The 23,886-nt window shown below is 38.6% G+C and overlaps 1 protein-coding gene across 1 annotated transcript in view; it reads left to right on the top strand.

Moving 5' to 3' along the window:
- Window positions 1–23,886, top strand: part of FBXL13 (F-box and leucine rich repeat protein 13) — a 215,452-nt gene that overhangs the window by 116,185 nt on the left and 75,381 nt on the right. Inside the window, exon 12 of the mRNA XM_068972394.1 lies at window positions 7,641–7,770. Coding sequence (XP_068828495.1) covers window positions 7,641–7,770 — 130 coding nt within the window. The remainder of the gene's footprint in view (window positions 1–7,640; window positions 7,771–23,886) is intronic.

Below are 23,886 nucleotides of genomic sequence, written 5' to 3'. Positions count from 1 at the left end.
CTAAAAGATGTCCTTTTCATTATAGGGGACTGGAATGCAAAAGTAGGAAGTCAAGAAACACCTGGAGTAACAGGCAAATTTGGCCTTGGAGTATGGAATGAAGCAGGGCAAAGATTAATAGAGTTTTGCCAAGAGAACGCACTGGCCATAGCAAACACCCTCTTCCAACAACACAAGAGAAGACTCTACACATGGACATCACCAGATGGTCAACAATGAAATCAGATTGATTATATTCTTTGCAGCCAAAGATGGAGAAGCTCTATGCAGTCAGCAAAAACAAGACTGGGAGCTGACTGTGGCTCAGATCATGAGCTCCTTATTGCCAAATTCAGACTTAAATTGAAGAAAGTAGGGAAAACCACCAGATCATTCAGGTAGGACCTAAATCAAATCCCTTATGATTATACAGTGGAAGTGAGAAATAGATTTAAGGGACTAGATCTGATAGATAGAGTGCCTGATGAACTATGGATGGAGGTTTGTGACACTGTACAGGAGACAGGGATCAAGACCATCCCCATGGAAAAGAAATGCAAAAAAGCAAAATGGCTGTCTGGGGAGGTCTTACAAATAGCTATGAAAAGAAGAGAAGTGAAAAGCAAAGGAGAAAAGGAAAGATATAAGCATCTGAATGCAGAGTTCCAAAGAATAGCAAGGAGAGATAAGAAAGCCTTCCTCAGCAATCAGTGCAAAGAAATAGAGGAAAACAACAGGATGGGAAAGACTAGAGATCTCTTCAAGAAAACTAGAGATACCAAGGGAAGGTTTCATGCAAAGATGGGCTCAATAAAAAACAGAAATGGCATGGACCTAACAGAAGCAGAAGATATTAAGAAGAGGTGGCAAGAATATACAGAAGAACTGTACAAAAAAGATCTTCACAACCAAGATAATCACGATGGTGTGATCACTCACTTAGAGCCAGACATCCTGGAATGTGAAGTCAAGTGGGCCTTAGAAAGCATCACTACGAACAAAGTTAGTGAAGGTGATGGAATTCCAGTTGAGCTATTTCAAATCCTGAAAGATGATGCTGTGAAAGTGCTGCACTCAATATGCAAGCAAATTTGGAAAACTCAGCAGTGGCCACAGGACTGGAAAAGGTCAGTTTTCATTCCAATTCCAAAGAAAGGCAATGCCAAAGAATGCTCAAACTACTGCACAATTGCACTCATCTCACATGCTAGTAAAGTAATGCTCAAAATTCTCCAAGCCAGGCTTCAGCAATACGTGAACCGCGAACTCCCTGATATTCAAGCTGGTTTTAGAAAAGGCAGAGGAACCAGAGATCAAATTGCCAACATCCGCTGGATCATCAAAAAAGCAAGAGAGTTCCAGAAAAATATCTATTTCTGCTTTATTGACTATGCCAAAGCCTTTGACTCTGTGGATCACAATAAACTGTGGGAAATTCTGAAAGAGATGGGAATATCAGAGCATCTGACCTGCCTCTTGAGAAACCTATATGCAGGTCAGGAAGCAACAGTTAGAACTGGACTTGGAACAACAGACTGGTTCCAAATAGGAAAAGGAGTCCATCAAGGCTGTATATTGCCACCCTGCTTATTTAACTTATATGCAGAGCACATCATGAGAAACTCTGGGCTGGAAGAATCACAAGCTGGAATCAAGATTGCTGGGAGAAATATCAATAACCTCAGATATGCAGATGACACCACCCTTATGGCAGAAAGTGAAGGGGAACTCAAAAGCCTCTTGATGAAAGTGAAAGTGGAGAGTGAAAAAGTTGGCTTAAAGCTCAACATTCAGAAAATGAAGATCATGGCATCTGGTCCCATCACTTCATGGGAAATAGATGGGGAAACAGTGTCAGACTTTATTTTTTGGGGCTCCAAAATCACTGCAGATGGTGATTGCAGCCATGAAATTAAAAGATGCTTACTCCTTGGAAGGAAAGTTATGACCAACCTAGATAGTATATTCAAAAGCAGAGACATTACTTTGCCAACTAAGGTCTGTCTAGTCAAGGCTATGGCTTTTCCAGGAGTCATGTATGGATGTGAGAATTGGACTGTGAAGAAAGCTGAGCAATGAAGAATTGATGCTTTTGAACTGTGGTGTTGGAGAAGACTCTTGACAGTCCCTTGGACTGCAAGGAGATCCAACCAGTCCATTCTAAAGGAAATCAGCCCTAGGTGCTCTTTGGAAGGAATGATGCTAAAGCTGAAACTCCAGTACTTTGGCCACCTCATGCGAAGAGTTGACTCATTGGAAAAGACCCTGATGCTGGGAGGGATTGGGGGCAGGAGGCGAAGGGGACGACAGGGGATGAAATGGCTGCATGGCATCACGGACTCGATGGACGTGAGTCTGAGTGAACTCCGGGAGTTTTTGATGGACAGGGAGGCCTGGCGTGCTGCAGTTCATGGGGTCGCAAAGAGTGAGACACAACTGAGCGACTGAACTGAAGTGAACTGAACTGTGACATAAATAATTTTATCATGTCCAGTTTTAAGCTACCACCATGCCACTGAATGTACAGTTGAGAAGAGATGCTAACAATTGGTTCTCATGGGCTAGTGCAAGCCAGCTCCATCAGCACCACTGTGGAGGGCCTCTGACCCTTTTAAGAATTTTGTAGGATTCTCTGCCCTACTATAGAGAATATCACTCAGTAGTTTTCTTTAGAAATTCTACATTAAGATATATATGTGTGTATGTGAATGAATATATGTGCATGTATGAATGTGTTTATATATACAGTACCTGTGTATATGTGTATGTATGTATTTTATCTATCTATAGATAGAAAGTGAGTCGGGGGGCGGCTAGAGAGGGGAGAGAGAGATACATATTTAAAAATCTATAAATCCATATGTGAAAATCTGAACTCTTAAGTAGATGATTTGGGAGTAGCATTATCACTTTTTTTAAAACTCAAAACATTTTTTCCAACCATACTTTGAGATAACTTTTTCTTCTAGGAAATTTAAAATAATGGTACAGCTCTGCATAGTTTTTTAAGGATGTTTATTTTACAAATGAAGCTGTATCTTTAGTGGGCAACTTATAGGAAAATAGGACCTAAAATGAGAATTTTGTTTTGATTTTAACTTCTAGTTCTTGCTATTGAGACAACATTCAGGATAAATGCTACGTGTTACTGATGTTTCTCATCATATGAAAAAAATGTACACTGACTTTCTTATCTATAATAAAAATACATTTCATAATGATTCTCTATTTCTGCTCTGCTTTCTATTGTTTTAATCATGCTTGGGTATGTAATAACATTTTTTCAGCTATAAATAACTAGAGAAGTGTTGTTTGTTGCTGTTCTTATTCTCTCTCTGGTGCCTTTAGTGTTTCTTTCCAAAGAAAAATGTAATTTGTTTGCCTTTCTTGGCAACAGTGATTTGCCAGCTTTTTATCTGAATATTTTTAGTCGCTTCTTTGGGGACTTGCTCAGTTTTCTAAAGTTGAAAACAAGGGCTGCCCATAGCTCAAGCCCATTTCAAAGTATTTTTTGCTTTTAAATATTTCCTGAATTAAACCCTGTCCTTTTATTCCATGGCCACAGTCAAGGTGACATTCTCAATACCTCATTTGGTGCACCATCCAGATGGTTCACCCTTGGTCTCTCTTCCCTTATGTTGTGAGGCGTATTGTCCTGAACTTAGTCTTACCGTGTCTTTGACGTGCTTAAGGTCTAGACTCTTCCTTTACTCTTCTTTGTCATTATCTGATCAATCTTATCTGCCTAGGTTTTCCAAAGGAAACTCTCAACTCTAGTCAGTTGACTGCTACATGCTTCTCTTTCTCTACAAGCTAGAATGCCTTTCTCCTCTCTCTGCTAATCTGTAGACTTTACATCTCAAGTCATACCATCTATCAGAACTCCACAGTGATTCCTCCCTGAGTTCCAGTAGCAACATTCATTCACTTTTTCACTATGTATTGATCAACTGCTCTTTCCAACTATTCTGGGCACAGAGTGGTGAGTAAAGATATTAATATTATGATCTTTGCTTCTTAACGGAGCCTTATATGCTATAGAAGCATGATGTCTATTTTTCCTATAGATGAATCAACCCTTACATTAACTGGCAACTTCTTATTGACAAGTACTCTCATGTTATATAGTCTCCCCACAGTTCATCAGAGTGGGGTAGACAGAGTAAGCTGTGGCTGTGACTGGAAATCCTTAGGGTCCACCCTGTAAATAGGAGGTCAAGTCACTGCATTTGGATTTTCTGCACGAATTCTATTAAAAAACTGCCTCTGCAAGACTAAGTCCAGTACTCAACTCAAAAGAATCCATACGCAAATACTCTCTTTTACAGACTGGACCTCGTGTTGAGATTTTTCAGGGAAATGTTAATTTAAATACAGAATTCTACATTCCTTCTAGTAATAGCTACCCTCAGGTGTTGAAGATCTAACACAGAGGGCCTCAATTCTTTAATGGATAAAAAACTCAAAGAAAAAAGAAACAGCGATCTCTGTAGTTTCTGTAAGAATTGTGATGTCTTAAAGATTATAGTAACAGTAGAAAAATAAATCACAAAGAGAACCTTCCCCACACACATAAGAAAAAGTTATCAAATAATTAGAAAACATTGTCTTAAAACACTGCCTCAAGTGTAATTAGAACTATAAATTCATGTCTGGATTGGAAAAATGATGAACCAGATCTTACTCATACAATGGACATATTTCTTTGCCAAAATTCAGGATAAAAAGTGGCAATATTGCATAAAATTTGCCAAGTGTGATTTCACTGTCAACCAATATTTTTCTCATCCCCCAAAGCTCTAAGTCTGCGGCACCATAAAAGCCTAGAAAGGCTAACAGAGCCACTCAAGATTTGTGTTTTACTTTCAAACTAATGGTTCCCATATGGTTCCACTTTGAAGAGATAGATCTTGACTTAATCTCAGAATCATTTAGTTTAATTAAATGACTCTTTTGCCAAACCTGGGGTCAGTGGATCCTCCAAGAAGATCATGAATGGAAATCAGGGGTTCCATAAATTTTGATAGGAGAAAAAAAAGATCTCTATTTTCACTAAGCTCTAACTGAAATATAGATTTTAAAAATTCAGGGTAGTATTAGCAGTCCCTGGGACTCTTTCACTCATACAAATCACAATTATTTTCTCATCACATGTATTTTCTTATAGTTGTTACAAATATTTAAAATTATCATTGGTACTCAGTACTGCTTCAAAAGCATTGTAGTTAATAGAGCTGTCACTAGATGTTGTTGTTTAACATGTTAATAAAGAAGCATATACATTATTTCACTCATTTGGTTTTTAAAAATATTTTAATATCTTTGGATAAAATTGGCTGCCTTTGTAATTGTATTTTATTTTATACATTGAAAACATTATGCTGACAAAGGGGCTATAGATCCAAAAGTATCTGTGACAGACAAAAAAGTTAAAAGCTGCTTGTTCAATTCTCATTTTTGGTATTTGTTAATGGATCACATGCACTTAAAGAAACTGAAAAATAGACTTGGATCAGACTTGAATATATTTGAATATGCATGATTGTGTAAGTAATGGTTTCATTATTATACCTGAAGAAAGACTGATGATGTACAGAGCTTAAAAATAGGTTAGGAAGAACAGTCTGCAAATGCATGGGCAACAGATGGAGGAATAGAAACTACAGCAGACCATCAATCGTGCTGGGGTTAACAGACTACACATGGTTTTACCACCACGACTGAAATAGGGTACAGACGGAATATGAGGCCCCTCAAACTCTTCAAATTAGTATGCACCACTATTGTCAGGTAAGTACCATTAAATGGAAACAAGAAAGGTCAAACTTTGTAAGAATAATTCATATGTATTATTCGAGACAGTAGTAGCAATAATAATAATATATGTATTTTTAAAGGTTCTTTCTACCATATCCCTGCTGATTTTAATAATCAAAAATCACCCTCAATATAATACTATTATATATACATTCTTATGTAATTGTCACATCTTTATTAAGAGGAAAAAGCAGATACGTTACGTTCATGTTATAGAAAACTAAGGTTCAGGAAGTTGGAGGCCCCACAGTTGGTCAGGGTTGAAAACAAAGATAATGCTATAATCTCCACTTAATAAATGTGGAAACAGTCTCTGAGCAGTTAAGGGGCAGTTGCAGTAAGTGTCAGGGCTGGGATTCAAATCCAATTTGGTCAGATTCCAACACCCTGTGTATTTTCCATTGTGTCATGCTGCCTGCCTCACTATTCCTTTCTCCAAATTGGAGAGCAAAGAAGTTCTTAGGAATGACAACCCCCCCAAGAAAATTGTACTTCACTTAGTTGAATCACAAGGGTATAATTCAGGGAGAGAATGAAAAAGCATTTCTGAAACTTTGGCAATGCTCTCAAGGGGCCCAGAAGGGTCATGTCTTTGGGATGTTAGTGCTGCCTTCTCCGTCAGATCCCTGCCCACCCAGCCACCGGGGAATCCAGAAGACTTCCCTCTCTGTTCTACTGAATCTCATGGAAATGGCCATTACCAGGGGGAAATGTGTGTGAGTCAAATAATCTGCTACGGAATATGAATCATATCACATGATATTTTCAGATTTGGGAAATAAATCTGATTAATGATCAAAGCTTGCATATCTAATTTCCCATTTATGTGAAAGTAAACTTTATTAGTCATCTGTGGGCTTTTGAGGGACAGAAAGGCATTTTCCTCCTACTTTTTGTTCTTTTTGCTTTCTAGTTCACTGTTAAACTGCTGCAGATCACAAACCAAGATCATGTTGTTTAATTCTATTACAAGAGCAGAAGTGAGAGTTCTTGCACTTTTAAAAAATGCCAGGCTTAGGAGTGCTTTGAAAGTTGCCCATAGAGTGTCCTCAAACTGTGAGTCTTGCAAAGAGTTGTCCTAAAGACCGTCCTTTTTCCTGAAAGCTCTCATTTTGGTTATGGTGGTAATGCCATAGTTAATCTGTTGCAACTCCAGTGAGATTTATAGCCTCTAATATGGTTTTATTCCCCTCATATGTTGCCCACATATTTGCAGACTGTTTTTTATCCACTTTTAAGCTCTGTGTATCAGCCAGTCTTTCTTTAGTTATAATAATGAAACTGTTACTTAGAAACTCATGCACATGCAAATGTATTTTTTCAAGCCATTTGCTTACTATGTCCATTTTAAGAGCCTATTATGTTTAATTTTGCCTCCTTTCTGCCCCAAATCCTAACTCTCAGGTAACAGTTAATCACCATTTAAATGTTTACAAAGAGTTTGTCCTCCTAGACATTTGCATTGTTATTTCGATGCTCCAATATAAAAGCTAAATGCAACAATAACACAAACTGAAACTGCTTTCAAACACAAACTAACTTGCAAACAATATGAATGCACAGACCTCCCCCGCCCCCAAAGCTTTATCCCAATCGGTTTTCTTAAAAATCTAGACAAATCTTTATTTTCACTTGAAATGTGATTATACATTATCTGATATGCTGCTGCAATCTCCTTAACAGGAAGAGAATGAACAATAAAGTTCAACTCTTGAATAGCTGCAAGGAGAAAAGATTAATTTACAGCTTTACTTCTCTTTGTCATAGTGGCTTAACAAAGATGTGAGGAAACAGCTTAAGTATAATCACTTTCCTTCCTCTCTTCTCTCTCCCTGTCTTCTCAGGTACTTCTACAATTTACAGAATCTTAGTTTGGCTTACTGCAGAAAGTTCACAGACAAAGGTTTACAGTACCTGAATTTGGGGAACGGATGCCACAAGCTCATCTATCTGGACCTTTCCGGCTGCACCCAGGTTTGTCTTTCAGCCTTCTCTCTCCTGCAGCAGGCAAAGAAGTCCTCCAGAGAACAGGCTGCATCCAGCCCCAGCCCTCATGTTATACTAACGCTGTGCACAGACTGCAGCACACTTTTCAGAGGTTTTGAATTACGTGAACACAGCTGCTTAAATTTTGCCAAGGATCACTACTATAGGCTCTTGGCTTCCCTCCACTGGAGTGTCACATCCATGAAGAGGCAGAGCTCATTGGATGATGAAGCAGACCACTTCTGTGTAGACACTCTGTGCACAATTATGATAGCAGAGTCCAAATCTTGAAAACTATTTAGAATTGCTACCAAGATACAAACAAAGAAAAATATTTGGGGGAGAGGGTGGGGAGAATTTGCAAAGAACTTCCTGAAAAGTTAGTTTGCTTCCACGTGGACTCTGAGAGTAAATAGTATTAGGTAAAATGTGACAAGTGATAAATGTAAGAAAAGAAATATAACAAAGATGATTTTTTTAAATTGCATTATATCCTTGGGCTAAATAACATGAAGATTTGAGGTCTACATGGGGAAATATTTAAGTCTGAAGGAATAAGACTAAGAAACCTGGGCAGAAAATAGTGTGGAATTGTGAAGGGTATGGCATGGCTCTGTGGAAGCAGTTCCTGCCTCCTTGATAGTTTCTTCTGCTCTGTTTTGTTAGATTTAAGTCACCATTTATTTAACTTTTCTTCCACCTCTCGGTGTCTTGCTATTAGTGTCATAGTATGGTCATCATTCGGAGAAGGCAATGGCACCCCACTCCAGTGTTCTTGTCTGGAGAATCTCAGGGACGGGGGAGCCTGATGGGCTGCCGTCTATGGGGTCGCACAGAGTCGGACATGACTGAAGCGACTTAGCAGCAGCAGCAGCATGGTCATCATTCTATGAAAATAATATAACGACACAAATGAGAACTGTTACTATACACCAGGCACCATGTTGAGTGTTTCATACATATCACATTTACTGCTCATACAAATGCTGTGCACTATAGCTTATTTAGATGAAAAGGCCAAGGTTCTCAGGGTTGCACAGCTGGTAAAAACATACTGGTACTGCTATAAGCAGGTATTCCTGGAAAGAATACGGGACAGAATGGATTTCTCCTCCAAGTTCTTGAATGGACAGAAATCTTACTTAGCCACCACCACTGGCATATCATGGTTTCCTGGTACACTAGGCACTGGGGAGGATGTAGGGGAAAGGATGCTAAGCTAGGGCTGCAAGGCTAGAGTTTGCATTTGTTTAAATCCAGTCTACTGATATATCAATAGTTTGCTAAGCACCGATATCTGCCACTCTGATCAAGACGGCCTTAATGTTCCCTCCAGATCGACAAAACTTCAGATAGGCTTCTTTCTGACCCTGAATCCCTGACCTCCTTTTTCTTACTTTAGAAAACTTGCAGTTGTACATTCTGTTTTTGCTCCCTTTGAGATGTCAACTTCTTAAAAAGTTTCTTACCTGTTTTACAACCCATGAATGTCTTCCTCAAGGACCTGGGAGCCAGCCTTTGATGTGTAATCATCAAGACAGCATCTGTATCTCTCAATCTCTGTGGACTGATGGGGGCCTAACTTGGATATGAATGTCAGCAAACACAGATGGCCTGATCACAAAGGAAGAATATTTGCAAATTCAGAAATAACTCAATATGCTTTTGACACATCCCACTGATCAATCTCTCCCTGAAAGATACATCCTTTAGTCCTTCTTTTAAAATTAAATTTTACTGGACTATAGTTGATTTACAATGTTGTACAGCAAAGTGAATCAGTTATACATATACATGTATTTACTCTTCTTTAGATTCTTTTCCCACATAGGTCATTACAGAGTATTGAGTAGAGTTTCCTGTGCTATACAGTAGGTTCTTATTAGTTATCTATTTTATATATAGTAGTGTCTAACTCATCTCAGTGCTTCAGAACCCTCCTCACAGTGTGACTTAACTCCTTTTTCTTCTCAGTTTCCACCAAGTAATTATTGCAGCAACAACACAAACACAGGCATAGACACACAAACACACATAAACATGTCCTAAGGTTAAATATTTTCAAACACAGCTCAAAGTCAGAGGTTTCAAACTGATGACTTTCTGGCCAGATATTTATGCAAAACATATAGATATAGTCTGTCTTTAAATTTTGAGCCAACATTTGGAATTTTGGAGTTTTCAAATAAAAATCTAGACTTTAAGCTTCTCTTAAAAAAAATACATAAGAACTAGCAAACTTGGGCCTGCATTCCCACATGGTAAAGGGGGCTGGAACAGAGTCAGCCTCACCCCCTTGAAATGGAGCCCTCTCCTCAGTTTACCGCCCTCTCCTCCACTCAGTAATGTCCAAATATGCACTTACTCTGGGACAGTTACCACTTCACTGCATTGCCTGCCTGTCTTAGTAGGTATTTGAGTTTGGTCTGAATGTATCAAGAATAGATTTTGTTTCCTAATTGATCCTTAATTTGTGATTCTCAAAAGACAATGATGTTAGTATTTCACGTCATGCAAAATAATGTTAGGGTGTTCATTTTTTATTTATCTATATTCCATTTCCCTTTGTTCACTTAATAATTTAACAGCAAACAGAGATTTAACCCTAGCTGTCAGGCACTGGAAATTTTACCATTTGAAACTTTGTAAGAAATGGGCTCATTATGAACCATAGATATTTTAATAATGGCTGCTGCTATAACTTCAGGATGAATCAGTGTATTTTGGAAGTTACTGCGCCTGAGGGACTTATGAAGTCTTCTGAGGTGGTTTCATCTACTTTCCGGGCTCCATCTACCTACCTGTAAGGATAGTTTCACCCTACCTGGTCTAATTGCATTGGTATGACAATACAAAATGGTTTCAAAGAAGGAAAGCTGACTATTCACAGGTTTTATAGGTTCGTCCCTTGGAAACTAAAATGTAGTTTCTTTTTATATGTTTGGAATTTTGCGCTATGAAGACATGTGTTAATATATCTGACCAAGGAAAAATGTCCTAATAAAACAAAAAGAGTCGAGAATAGAAGCTTATGACCAAATGTTTTTCACTGGTGTTTACTGAGTGCCTGCTGCATACTGGGCACTGTGATGAGTGAAATAGCATCTCTGTCTTTGGAAACTCTGGATTAACGTAAACAAAATATGTCAAGAGCTAAACGTTAATGTAGTCATGGCTGCCCAAAAAAGGAAAGATGTATTTATATAATATTGTGAAAGTATTTGAACCATACGTGTTAGAAAAAATAAATAAGTGGATGATGGAGGACTACAAAGAAAAGTGAAAATCAATTACATATGCTTTAGAAATATTCTACAGTCTTATGGGATTGGATAAACACTGTAGGGTGCATTAAATTATATGACTGATTTCCTAATGAATACTAGCACTTACATGTTCGCCTGCAGGTTATCATCTTTGATGTGGCTGAAGTAATGCCTCTGCCCAGTTTCTTCTCTTTGGAAAAACCTCTGCTCACCCTTGGCCTGAATTGTGATAGGGCTGCTGCAGTGAGCTCTCTCACTATCCTCTGCAAAGAAAAAAATTAAATTACCTGAAAACGCACCACCCAGAAATAATCAACACTACTAGAATTTCAGGGTCTTTATGCTATGCATGTCTAGACTTCTTTTGAATTGAAAAGGATTATATAGTACACATATCTTTCATTATTCCATGTCTTTATTCCATTAAATATTTTCCTGTAACTTACTTTTAAGAGGTATAATAGTATTCCATTGTATCAAAACACCAATTTATATTTAACCATTCATTATTGGCCTACAATTCTTTTTCCTGGTGTACCTTTTTTTGGCTATCATAAATAATCTCTGAGGAAAATTATTGTAGCTGTATCTTAGCATACGTGTATGTAGTTTTGGGTACAAATTTTTAGAAATGAAATGATCAGAGGTTATTTTTAAGGTTGTCTGTGCTCTACAAAGACTCTCAATTTACATTTATGATGAATGTAAAATAGTTTGCTATCTTCATAAATATATTTTATATAAAAAACTTGTCAATTCAAGTTTTATATATATATATATATTTTTTTTTTATATTTTCAATTTGTATTTATTTGATTTCCAGACAAAGTTAAACCATACACAGGCACTTAATAAATATTTGTTGAATGATAGCATTTTTGTCTCAAAATGCTGCCATTGTTAAAATATTTTTCAAAGTAATTAAAATTTTTCTTTCAAACTGGGGAATATTGGAGATAATGTAACTTAAGTTCCTGACACAGTTGGTGTTAAAAAATAAAGCCTATTAGTATATTTCTCTAAAAAATTTTTCTTCAGAACCTGAGTACAACATTTTCCTTATAGTATTTTCAGAAAAGATAAAAAAGACAAAACTACATTCATTTAACAAAATGATTCTGGCTGAATCAGTTGAACAAATTTAATTTGTTTGCTTTCATATTTACTATTTACTCAAAGTTATAAAATCTAAGCTTATACCATAAAATGATTTTTAAAAACCATATTTAAATACAATGTGGTAAGATTCTTTGGAGACAAAATGGTTTTATCATGTAAAGAAGGTACTCTTTCCCGTGCTCCTTTGTAATTTATGATCTGGGAGACATTTGGTGACAGTGAATGGATTCATCTTTTTCTACGTCTTAAGGAATGATGTATGACCTAACTCATGGTAGATGTTTATCAGATGCTTGTTGAATATTTGGATTAATGTTTAGTTAAATAAGTGAAACTAATGAACCACTATACGAGATGTTAGTAATTTTCCTTTGCATCTCATTCTCTGCCTCAAGGAACCACTCCTCTCTCTTCTCTTGTGGTTCTGAGGAGCTGTCAGTCATGACATCATGAAAGTAACATACCACAATAATTGGGAGCATGGGTTCTGGGGCTGCTGCTGCTGCTGCTGTTGCCCCAGTCGTGTCCGACTCTGTGCGACCCCACAGATGGCAGCCCACCAGGCTCCGCTGTCCCTGGGAATCTCCAGGCAAGAACACTGGAGTGGGTTGCCATTTCCTTCTCCAACTGGAAGCATGGGTTCTGGGGCATCTGCATTTTAATCCTGAGTTTGCTATTTGATAGGTGTGGGGCTGGGGCAGGTCCTAATCTTTCTGTATACCTTACCTTCCTTATCTATGAAATGGGGAAAATGCTATTAATGGTAACTACCTGTGTTTTGTATGAATTAAATGATTTGACACATATAAGAGGCTTACAATGATGGTTGCATATAGTGAATGCTTAGCCACTATTATATATTATTTTTAGGTTATTAACAGTGTTTTCCAATGGCCATTATCATTTGGCCCAGGCCTAGACATTCTTAAGTTCCATATGCAATTGCTACAATTTTTCCAGGAAGTACATGACTTTAGCAGAACCCATTCAGAACTCTTTAGGTACTGTAACAATTTTATGTATACAAATACACACACACACACACACACACACATACACATATATATATACATGTGTATGTTATATGTATATTATATATATAGAGAGAGTAAAATAAGTCAGAGAAAAGAGAAATCTGTATGTTATGGCTTATATGTGGAATCTAAAAAAAAAAAATGTATATACAAAACAGAAACAGACTCATAGACACAGAAAACAAACTTATGGTTATAAACGGGGAGGGGCAGGCAGGAGGGGCAAATTAGGAGCATGGGATTAACAGATAGAAACTGCAATACATAAAATAGATAAGCAACAGGGATTTACTGTGTAGCACAGGAATTATACCCAGTTATCTTATAACTTATAATGGAATATAATCTGCAAAAAAACTAAATCACTATGCTGCTGCTGCTGCTGCTAAGTCACTTCAGTCGTGTCCGACTCTGTGTGACCCCATAGATGGCAGCCCACCAGGCTCCCCCGTCCCTGGGATTCTCCAGGCAAGAACACTAGAGTGGGTTGCCATTTCCTTTTCCAATGCTTGAAAGTGAAAAGTGAAAGGGAAGTTGCTCAGTCGTATCCGACTCTTCGCGACCCCATGGACCTAAGCCTACCAGGCTCCTCTGTCCACGGGATGTTCCAGGCAAGAGTACTGGAGTAGGGTGCCAATGCTATACACCTAAAACTAATACAATATTGTAGTTCAACTATACTTCAATTTAAAAATGAGCAAAACATGAAAGTCTTCCTCTAGCAACAAAAAAGAATACATTAATATACATATATTAATGTACTTTTAAATTCTTATATTGTGGTTCTGTGTGTGGATATTAATTTTCATAAATTATATTGTGCTATAGCTCCCACTCTTTTTTCGATTTTTGACAATGTTTCTTAAGGTGCTTCTCTAAGTCACCTCTTCTCTTCAAACTCTTAATCACAGAGAGCCCCAAGGTTCAGTTTGGTTCTGCTTTTCTTCTCATCACACCCTTGGTGATGTCACCTATTAACAGATTATAGCTTTAAATATCACCTACAATGACAAATACACACACACATATATAAAATCATATATGTGTAATATTCACACACAAATATATGTTCAAATGCACATATACACATACATGAATATAATGTATATATATGAGTATGTTTATATATGCATATATACATATATAAGTATATATGCTTATAGGAGTATATATATATGTGTATGTGTATATATATTATATAGAGAATACATGTATATATGTGTGTATATTTATATACATATACACACATATGCATAGACATAGACACATATAATGATAGATAATATGTATCTTCAATCCAGACTTCTCTCTCAAATTTAAAAAGAAAATTTTTTTTTGTTTATATTTTGTTTTCCTGGAACAGTGGGAATCAATGCTTTTTCATTTAAGGCTACTACATGCATCAAACACTTCTGCATTTATCATAATTTTTAAAAAACATATCACCTTTTATAGTTGGGTGAACAGATTTTTGTCTTGCATCTGTCCAGTTTATTTGCTTTTTAAACATTACTCTCTCTCAAATTTTAGATTCATATCTTAAAAAAAAAAGTCTCTGCTCTAAAAAATAACTCCTTGCTCCTCCTTTGGCCTTCCCTATCTTAGTTAATGGCAGCTTCATGTTTACAAATGCTTAGGCCAAAAGTCTTGAATTCATCTGTTACAGATTGAATTGTATCCCCTCCAAATTAATATGTGGAATTCCTAACCCCTAGTATCTTAGAATGTGAACTTACTTGGAAATAATGTCATTGCAAATGCAATTAGTTAAGATGATATCATTAGGGTGGGCCCTGATCCAGTGTGACTGATGTCTTTTTTTTTTGTTTAATTTGGGGGAATTTGGACACAAACATATGCATACTGGAGAGTGCCATGTAAACATGAAGACAGCCATCTACAAACCAAGGAGAGAAGCTTGAACCATATCCTTCCCTCACACTGAATGAACCAACACCCCAACACTGATCTTGGACCTTTTAGTTTCCAGAACTGCTGGATAACAAATTGCTCTTATTTAAGCCACCAGTTTGTGGTCCTCTGTTACAGCATACCTAGCCAACTAGTATGGCAATCTTAACTCCTCTTTTTCTCACACTCCACATGCACTCTTTCAGGAAGTCCAGTTGACTATTACTTCAGAATCTATCCAGGATCTGACCACTCCTTACAATTTCTAGAATCCAAGTCATCATCCAATCCATCATCTCTTGCCTGGATTATTGTGACAGTTTCCTAACTGGTCTCTCTGCTTTCACTTCAACCTCTAAGTTCTTTTCAACAAGTAGCACCTAGAATGGTCTTCTGAAAACAGAAGTCAATGTACTCCCTCAGTTCAAATGCCTGGCAAGTTTTCTTATTTGCTCAATAAAATTGAAGCCTTGAAAGGACCTTCAAGACCCCATGTAATCTGCCTCCTTCTCTGTCTCTCTGACATCACTTCCTATTATTCTTCCTCTTACCAACTCCTCTCCAGCCACACTGGCTTCCTTGCTGTTCTTTCAACACACAAGCTCTTGCCTCTGGGTTTTTTGCACTGGCTATTTTCCTTGCCTGCAACACTCTGCAGCTATCTGGACAGCTTCTCACCTTCTTTTATTCTATTTCATGAAAAGTGAAAGTTGCTCAGTCGTGTCCAACTCTTTGCGACCCCATGGACTGTACAAGGGCCAGACTGAATTCTTCAGGCCAGAATACTGGAATGGGTAGCCTTTCCCTTCTCCAGGGGCTCTTCCTGACCCAGGAATCGAACCAGGGTCTCCTGCATTGAAGGCAGATTCTTTACCAAGAAAGCTATCAGGGAAGCTCTAGTCTACCTAATATATGCCCCTAATCAATGAAGAAGTGACTAAAAGGCATCAGCCAGAATGCTCCAAAGAGATCCACATTAGTTTTCCATGTTCATATCAGAGCTCTCTAAAATGTGAACTTGTTTCTTTCAAAATCTCAAAGAAGAAATATGGGTAGGATTTACAGTTTTAATGGAAAGGACAAATCTATCCTATGTGTACATGAGAAAGTGCCAATTAGGAGGGCAGATTACTGGTTATGCTTTTCCTTTACCCTCTGCTCTGTGTGTTACTTCAAGGGTTCTCATGTTGATATTGCCTTTCCTACAGATTTATTGTTTCTCCACTTGTGTTTAGCAGTGGGTTATGGCATTATATAGAAAGTTAGGCATAGAATGATCACAGTTGTGCTGGTAACAAAGGCTAGGTTGTAGCCAATCTCAGGTTGAAACCCAAATGTCCAGAAACCAGTAACCCTAAACATGGAGTGGGAAAAGGATCCAGATGAAGAGGGGGTAGTTTGGGCCAAGGTACAGATTTAAGATTTTCAGATTTAAGGTAAACCAGCAAGCAAGAGGGCTTATAATAGTTCCTGCCTCTCTGCTCCTTTGTTCTTCATTTCCATCCAGCCTAAATACTTTCACTAGGCTCACTTTTTGCCTTCTGCCTAAATACCCTCATACTGTCTCATTTCCCCATTCATCAGGTTAATTTCATATATCCTTTGAGGCTCTGTTCAATGACAACCTTCTCCAGGAACCTTCACTGACCCCTCCTTTCCCCAAATCCATCTGGGTTAAGATCTCTTCATTCCACTTCCAGTAAGTGTTCTCTATGTATTTGATGGTCTGCTTATTTGTCTGCTCTCTGCCCCATTGTGAGCTCCTTTTGGCCAGGATTGAGCCTGATTATCTGTACCTGTATCCTAAGTATATCATAAATACCTGACACATAGTAAGACTCTGATCAACGTTTCATGAATGAATGAATGAAACTGCAGCCAATTTCAGAGCATGGTTAGCAAGTTCTTCAGGTAGAAGCTCAGGACACTTATTAGGTGTCTGAGAAGCTGGTAACTTGCTAGAGCAGAGTCTGATTATCTTTTCTTGGTAAGAGCTGAGCCTGGTATTTCTTCAGATTTACTGGGAGAAAAGGGCCTAGGAAACTACAAAATATTACAGTGAAAGTTATGGCTTCATCAACTCTTTTTCAGTTATTATGCAAGCCAACAAAAATGAAAAGGGATAGCATCCCAGAAATGTTCAAATGATTAGAATACTCAATATAGCAACAGAGGTTTATCAGTAGTTCTTATACTATTAAATCTCTCTGAGACTCATGAATCTTAAAGGTGGACTGTGTAAACTGCAAACTAGAAGATTCTAAGGTCATTTCAGTTCTCTCTACGCTACATAAATTCCAACCTCCGCTTTCAGAGAGGCAAAGATCATGGAAGGTCTTACTTAGTCACCCCTGGGGTTTGTGGTAGAAGTGGGAGAAAGCTGCGGAGGCACCTCCAGAGATAACTGTATTAGCCAAATGGCACAGAGATTGCATAAGCAGAGCAATCTCATTCTCTCACCCTCATAGCAGAAGGCACTGGGATGGTGAATAGAGCCCCAAACTAAAGTTAAGAGACCCCCATCCAGCCTTTGCTATGCCACATAAGCACCTGTACAACCCTGGGAAGTTACGTGGTTTTTCTGCTTCAGTTCTCTCTTTTGTAGAATGGTTAGGTTAGGCTAGATCTCTGAGATCTTTTTCAGCTTTAGGATTTTGTGTTTCTATAAGATGATTAAGATAACTAAAGAAGGAGTATGAGTGGGGAAAAAAAGAATAATGAATTTTATTTTGGAAAAGCTGAATTTGAGCTTTCTGTGATACATCTAGTTGCCAATGACGGAACTACTTGAAAGTGGAAGTCCAGTCCTTGCAGCAGAGCTGGGAATGGAGGCACAGATTTGGTAGTTTATCAATAAAGGGCAATTGCAACAGTAAGAGTTATGTGACCAGCTAAACCAGCTGTGAATGAAGATGTTATGTACCAAAATGAATTGGTAACAGCTAAATTAAAAATTATAATTTACTTATATTTTACCTTATTCTATATTTTAATGGATGGTGACTCCATTTAATCCCTGGTGACTCAGTGGTATTCTGAGTCACCTGCTAATTCTGCCTGCTAATGCAGGGTTTAATCCCTGGGTTGGGAAGATTCCCTGGAGAAGGAAATGGCAACCCATTCCAGTATTCTTGCCTGGGAAATCCCATGGACAGAGGACAGAGGAACCTGGAGGCCTACAGTCCATGGGGTTGCAAAACAGGTGGACATGACTTAGCGACTAAACAACAACAATAAAAATTGGTACCATTTGCTGGGTATTGACAATGAACTAGGTGTTGAGGTATGTGCCGTGCATTTATTATCTCATTTAACATTTATAAATAACTATATGAGGTGTGTATCATTAGTCTCATTTTTGAGATGTGGAAACTGAGCACTAGTGTGTTGGTAAACATCTAATACCTGAGAAAGAACAGGAAAATCCCTGAATTACAATGGTTGTCGACTTCCATGTGTAAATACTCTCAGCATGGCCAAGCTAACAGAGGTCACTAAAACAGTGAGACAGGAAGAAATGTGCACTATGTAATCAGTTTCAGTTCAGTCGTTCAGTCGTGTCTGACTCTTTGTGACCCTATGAATCGCAGCACGCCAGGCCTCCCGGTCCATCACCATCTCCCGGAGTTCACTCAGACTCAACGTCCATCAAGTCCGTGATGCCATCCAGCCATCTCATCCTCGGTTGTCCCCTTCTCCTCCTGCCCCCAATCCCTCCCAGCATCAGAGTCTTTTCCAATGAGTCAACTCTTCGCATGAGGTGGCCAAAGTACTGGAGCTTCAGCTTTAGCATCATTCCTTCCAAAGAAATCCCAGGGCTGATCTCCTTTAGAATGGACTAGTTGGATCTCCTTGCAGTCCAAGGGACTCTCAAGAGTCTTCTCCAATACCACAGTTCAAAAGCATCAATTCTTGGGTGCTCAGCCTTCTTCACAGTCCAACTCTCACATCCATACATGACCACTGGAAAAACCTTAGCCTTGACTAGACGGACCTTAGTCAGCAAAGTAATGTCTCTGCTTTTGAATATACTATCTAGGTTGGTCATAACTTTTCTTCCAAAGAGTAAGCATCTATATAATATTGTGATCATACAGATATAATAAACATATATATCTTCAAGAACATAGATAGTGGTAAAGCATAATAGTAAAATAATTGTGAAGTCACGAGTTTGGGTGTTCATGACATTTGTAATATAGCTTATTTAATTTTAAGTTTATATTTTTTAATTTTTGAGGTGGTTGTGTTTAACAACTGGCTTGCATAGTTTCTAAAATTTTAACAACATGCTCTTACAAGCTAATAAAAGCTATCTCCACATATAATGATGCCATGACAGGGTAAGTAACTTGCTTATTCACACTAAAAATGTCTGGACAAAGATTAGAACCTTGATCCATCTAATTCTGAACACCAGGGTCTTAACCATTCAGTTCAGTTCAGTCGCTCAGTCATGTCTGATCCTTTGCGACCCCATGAACCATAGCATGCCAGGCATCCCTGTCCATCACCGACTCCCAGAGTTTACTCAAACTCATGTCCATTGAGTCGGTGATGCCATCCAACCATCTCATCCTCTGTCGTCCCCTTCTCCTCCCACCATTAATCTTTCCCAGCATCAGGGTCTTTTCAAATGAGTCAGCTCTTCGCATTAGGTGGCCAAAGTATTGGAGTTTCAGCTTCAATATCAGTCCTTCCAATGCACACCCAGGACTGATCTCCTTTAGGATGGACTGGTTGGATCTCCTTGCAGTCCAAGGGACTCTCAAGGGAGTCTTCTCCAACACCACAGTTCAAAAACATCAATTCTTCAGTGCTCAGCTTTCTTTATAGTCCAACTCTCACAGCCATACACGACTACTGGAAAAACCACAGCCTTAACTAGACGGACCTTTGTCGACAAAGTAATGTCTCTGCTTTTTAATATGCTCTCTAGGTTGGTCATAACTTTCCTGCCAAGGAGTAAGCATCTTTTAATTTCATGGCTGCAGTCACCATCTGCAGTGATTTTGGAGACCAGAAAAATAAAGTCAGCCAGTGTTTCCACTGTTTCCCCATCTATTTCCCATGAAGTGATGGGACCAGATGCCATGATCTTTGTTTTCTGAATGTTGAGCTTTAAGCCAACGTTTTCACTCTCCACTTTCACTTTCATCAAGAGGCTTTTGAGTTCCTCTTCACTTTCTGCCATAAGGGTGGTGTCATCTGCAAATCTGAGGTTATTGATATTTCTCCCAGCAATCTTGATTCCAGCTTGAGCTTCCTCCAGCCCAGCATTTCCCATGATGTACTCTGCATAGAAGTTAAAGAAGCAGAGTGACAATATACAGCCTTGACGGACTCCTTTTCCTATTTGGAACCAGTCTGTTGTTCCATGTCCAGTTCTAACTGTTGCTTCCTGACCTGCATATAGGTTTCTCAAGAGGCAGGTTAGGTGGTCTGGTATTCCCATCTCTTTCAGAATTTCCCACAGTTTATTGTGATCCACACAGTCAAAGGCTTTGGCATAGTCAATAAAGCAGAAATAGATGTTTTTCTGGAACTCTCTTGCTTTTTCGATGATCCAGAGGATGTTGGCAATTTGATCTCTGGTTCCTCTGCCTTTTCTAAAACCAGCTTGAACATCAGGGAGTTCATGGTTCATGTATTGCTGAAGCCTGGCTTGGAGAATTTTGAGCATTACTTTACTAGAGTGTGAGATGAGTGCAATTGTGCGGTAGTTTGAGCATTCTTTGGCATTGCCTTTCTTTGGAATTGGAATGAAAACTGACCTTTTCCAGTCCTGTGGCCACTGCTGAGTTTTCCAAATGTGCTGGCATATTGAGTGCAGCTCTTTCACAGCATCATCTTTCAGGATTTGAAATAGCTCAACTGGAACTCCATCACCTCCACTAGCTTTGTTTTTAGTGACGCTTCCTAAGGCCCACTTGACTTCACATTCCAGCATGTCTAGCTCTAGGTGAGTGATCATGCCATCATAATTATCTGGGCCATGAATATCTTTTTTGTATAGTTCTTCTGTGTATTCTTGCCACCTCTTCTTAATATCTTCTGCTTCTGTTAGGTCCCTACCATTTCTGTCCTTTATTGAGCTGTTAGACTATCATTTTTAAAACTATAAAGTGCTATATACTGTATATGATAAAGAAATTATTGCTGCATTTAAATTTTGTATTTGAGAAAAATGTCATATGGTCCTAAGTGTCATCACTCAGGAGGGGTTGTAGTGGAAAAGCAGGCATGAATCAGAAAAGTCACAGTGCAATTTCTCTGCCTCTGGGTCAGCTCTTGGGCCCCAGTCTTCCTGTAAAGGAATGTTTTGTGTCCTTTCTGAATCACACTTCAACCCGTATTGGGAAAAAATATTGAAGAATTTATGAAAAATTTTATGAATCTTATAGGTAATACTCATATAAATTTAAATGGTTGTCATAATTATTAGTTTGAATGCAACTTAATACAAGCCACATTGAAATAAAAAATAAAGAAATAAAACAAAAGCCTATTGTTTAGGATCCATAGATTAATGTAATCTCTGTAGCCAAAATATTTAAAGATGTTTATTACATTAAGTAGTAAAAAATAAAACATCTGGCAACAATTTTTAGATCTTGAAGAATCGGATGACGAAATGATGAGTCTCATTGGACTCCGATCATATTTCCCCCTCCTGAAAATAGGTTTGAAAAAATTGTAATGCATTCTTAAAAACTAAACTTATTTCTTCTCTCTTCCCTATCATAGCAAATGGCTTATACACAGAATTTCATGAACTGCTCATAAAACTCTACTTTAGTTCTTTGGATCTGGATGAAGCCAGTGGTTAGGACTGTAGCTGTAAAGCCTCCATCTAACTCAATAATCTAGACAAAAGAGCTCTGTGGAAATTGTGTTTTAAGAAGAAAGTATTGTAGCTGTGATTCTCTTGATTTAAAAGGAGATAACTGTCCATTATAGCACAAGGGAAGCTGTAAGTAATTGGCCAGTGGGTGAGGAAGAGAACAACGTGGTACACTCCAGACAAGAAGGGTAGAGTTTAGGAAGGGTCAGCCTGCTTCTGCAGATCACAGCTTGCAGTCATTGTGCAGTGAGTACATACATACAGAGTTGGCACCCATGCTTGCCTTCCTGGTATCTGCAGGCTTCACTAATCTTGTGCTTTAGTTTTATTTTCCTTACTCACACTGAAAATGAAAGTTTTTTCTTTTGTTTCATGTTTGGCTGTTCAATGCTTTTAGATAAATATGGCAATCTTTAACAAAGGACGATATTGACCATGCCCTACTCCCCGCCCCCCACCGCCGCTTCCACTTTAGAACTCCTAATTCTCATTTACATTCTACACACAATTTACTTGACAATTACTTGGCCTATTAACAAGCTGCTGTTGCATCATACTTTGCTCCCAGCACGGTGTTGTAAAGGGCCTGATGGGTAAGATGGGCAGGGATATTACACATGTGCACCTGGAATTATTAAACAAGGCCGAAGGTGCACACTGCAAGTGAGGGCTCTGGTTGTTGGCGCTCTGAGATGTAAGAGAAAGAGACAGCTCTGCCTGAAGCCTCTTCCAGAGCTACCTGGGAGAGGTGCATTAGCGGACATAGAGGTGGGAGTGGCTGTGAAGAATATAGAGACTGGAAAGCACAGGCACGTGCAAAGAGAGAGAGTGGTAGGGATAATAATTAGGCCTCTTATCCTATCACCACAGAGGACACAATATTTGAAAGCCTATCAAGCCCTCTTAACACAGATCCTGGGAGTGTTGCTATTGAAGCCTGTGGCACATTTGAATGCAATAAAACAGGAAGTTCCATAATGTTTTGGGAGAAATCCTTCTTTCCAACAGTTCATTCCAGGCTTCTTTGAGGTTATCAAGAGGTTATGAAGGATATATGGATACGACTGAAGTCATCACATTACTCATTAGCCATTGGTTATAGTGCTGTGTAGAATGAGAGGAACAGCTGAAAACGGTACAGGAACACAACATGGGCTATGTCTACCTAAGACAGGTATTTCTGTCATCGAGGGTCTCACCCTACATATATATATCTCTTTTTCTGTGTTGTTGAGCTAACTGATTCAGAGACAATGTTGTAAAGAAGGACTGGAAAATGGGAGCTCCGTAAGATGTGATCCTCCCTGAGGAGGGATCTGAGCTAGATTGTGCTGCTCAGCACTTTGGTCTTCATTTCGTGTGGCTCACTGAGAGCTCATTTCCTTCACAGACCACTCAGTCCTGTTGTTCTGAGACCCAGCCAGAGGCAGATAGAGGGCATTTCCCCGTGAGTACCAAGGCTTCTCTGCCCCCATTAGCAGCAGTAGCTGTCTGCTGGGACTTGAGACTGGAACACCACTGGTGTGGCCAACTTCTCCAAGTTCCCAACCAATGGGGGCTTCACCAGAAAACAGCAGTGTGGCAGGGATCCAGTTGTCCAATTGAAGCCAAAATTATCCCAAATTTTATAAGAATCCTATACAGAAAATGCACAGATATCAGATGTGGCAAAACCCAGGATTTTACCACGGTGAAATAGTTTGCTTTTTCTCTTAGAGAGGAATCTTTAATTTTAGGCTTGTATCCTCATTACTTTTCAGTGAAAAGAAAGAACTAATGGTTGGCCTAAAAGATTCTGGCAGGAATATTTGAGTCATAAAATATTAGCCAAGCATCTTTTTGGATATTCTAAAATAAACTATGTACAGAACTAAGCATTTCATGCCAGGACAAAACTGAAAAGCTTTTCTCAGAGGTCTCCCTGCCCCTC

This window comes from Capricornis sumatraensis, chromosome 5 (genome assembly GCF_032405125.1).
Source record: "Capricornis sumatraensis isolate serow.1 chromosome 5, serow.2, whole genome shotgun sequence".
In the NCBI taxonomy this organism is placed as follows: Eukaryota; Metazoa; Chordata; class Mammalia; order Artiodactyla; family Bovidae; genus Capricornis; species Capricornis sumatraensis.
The sequence above is the reverse complement of the archived record's forward strand: the minus strand, read 5'-3'. Positions and strand labels throughout refer to the sequence as shown.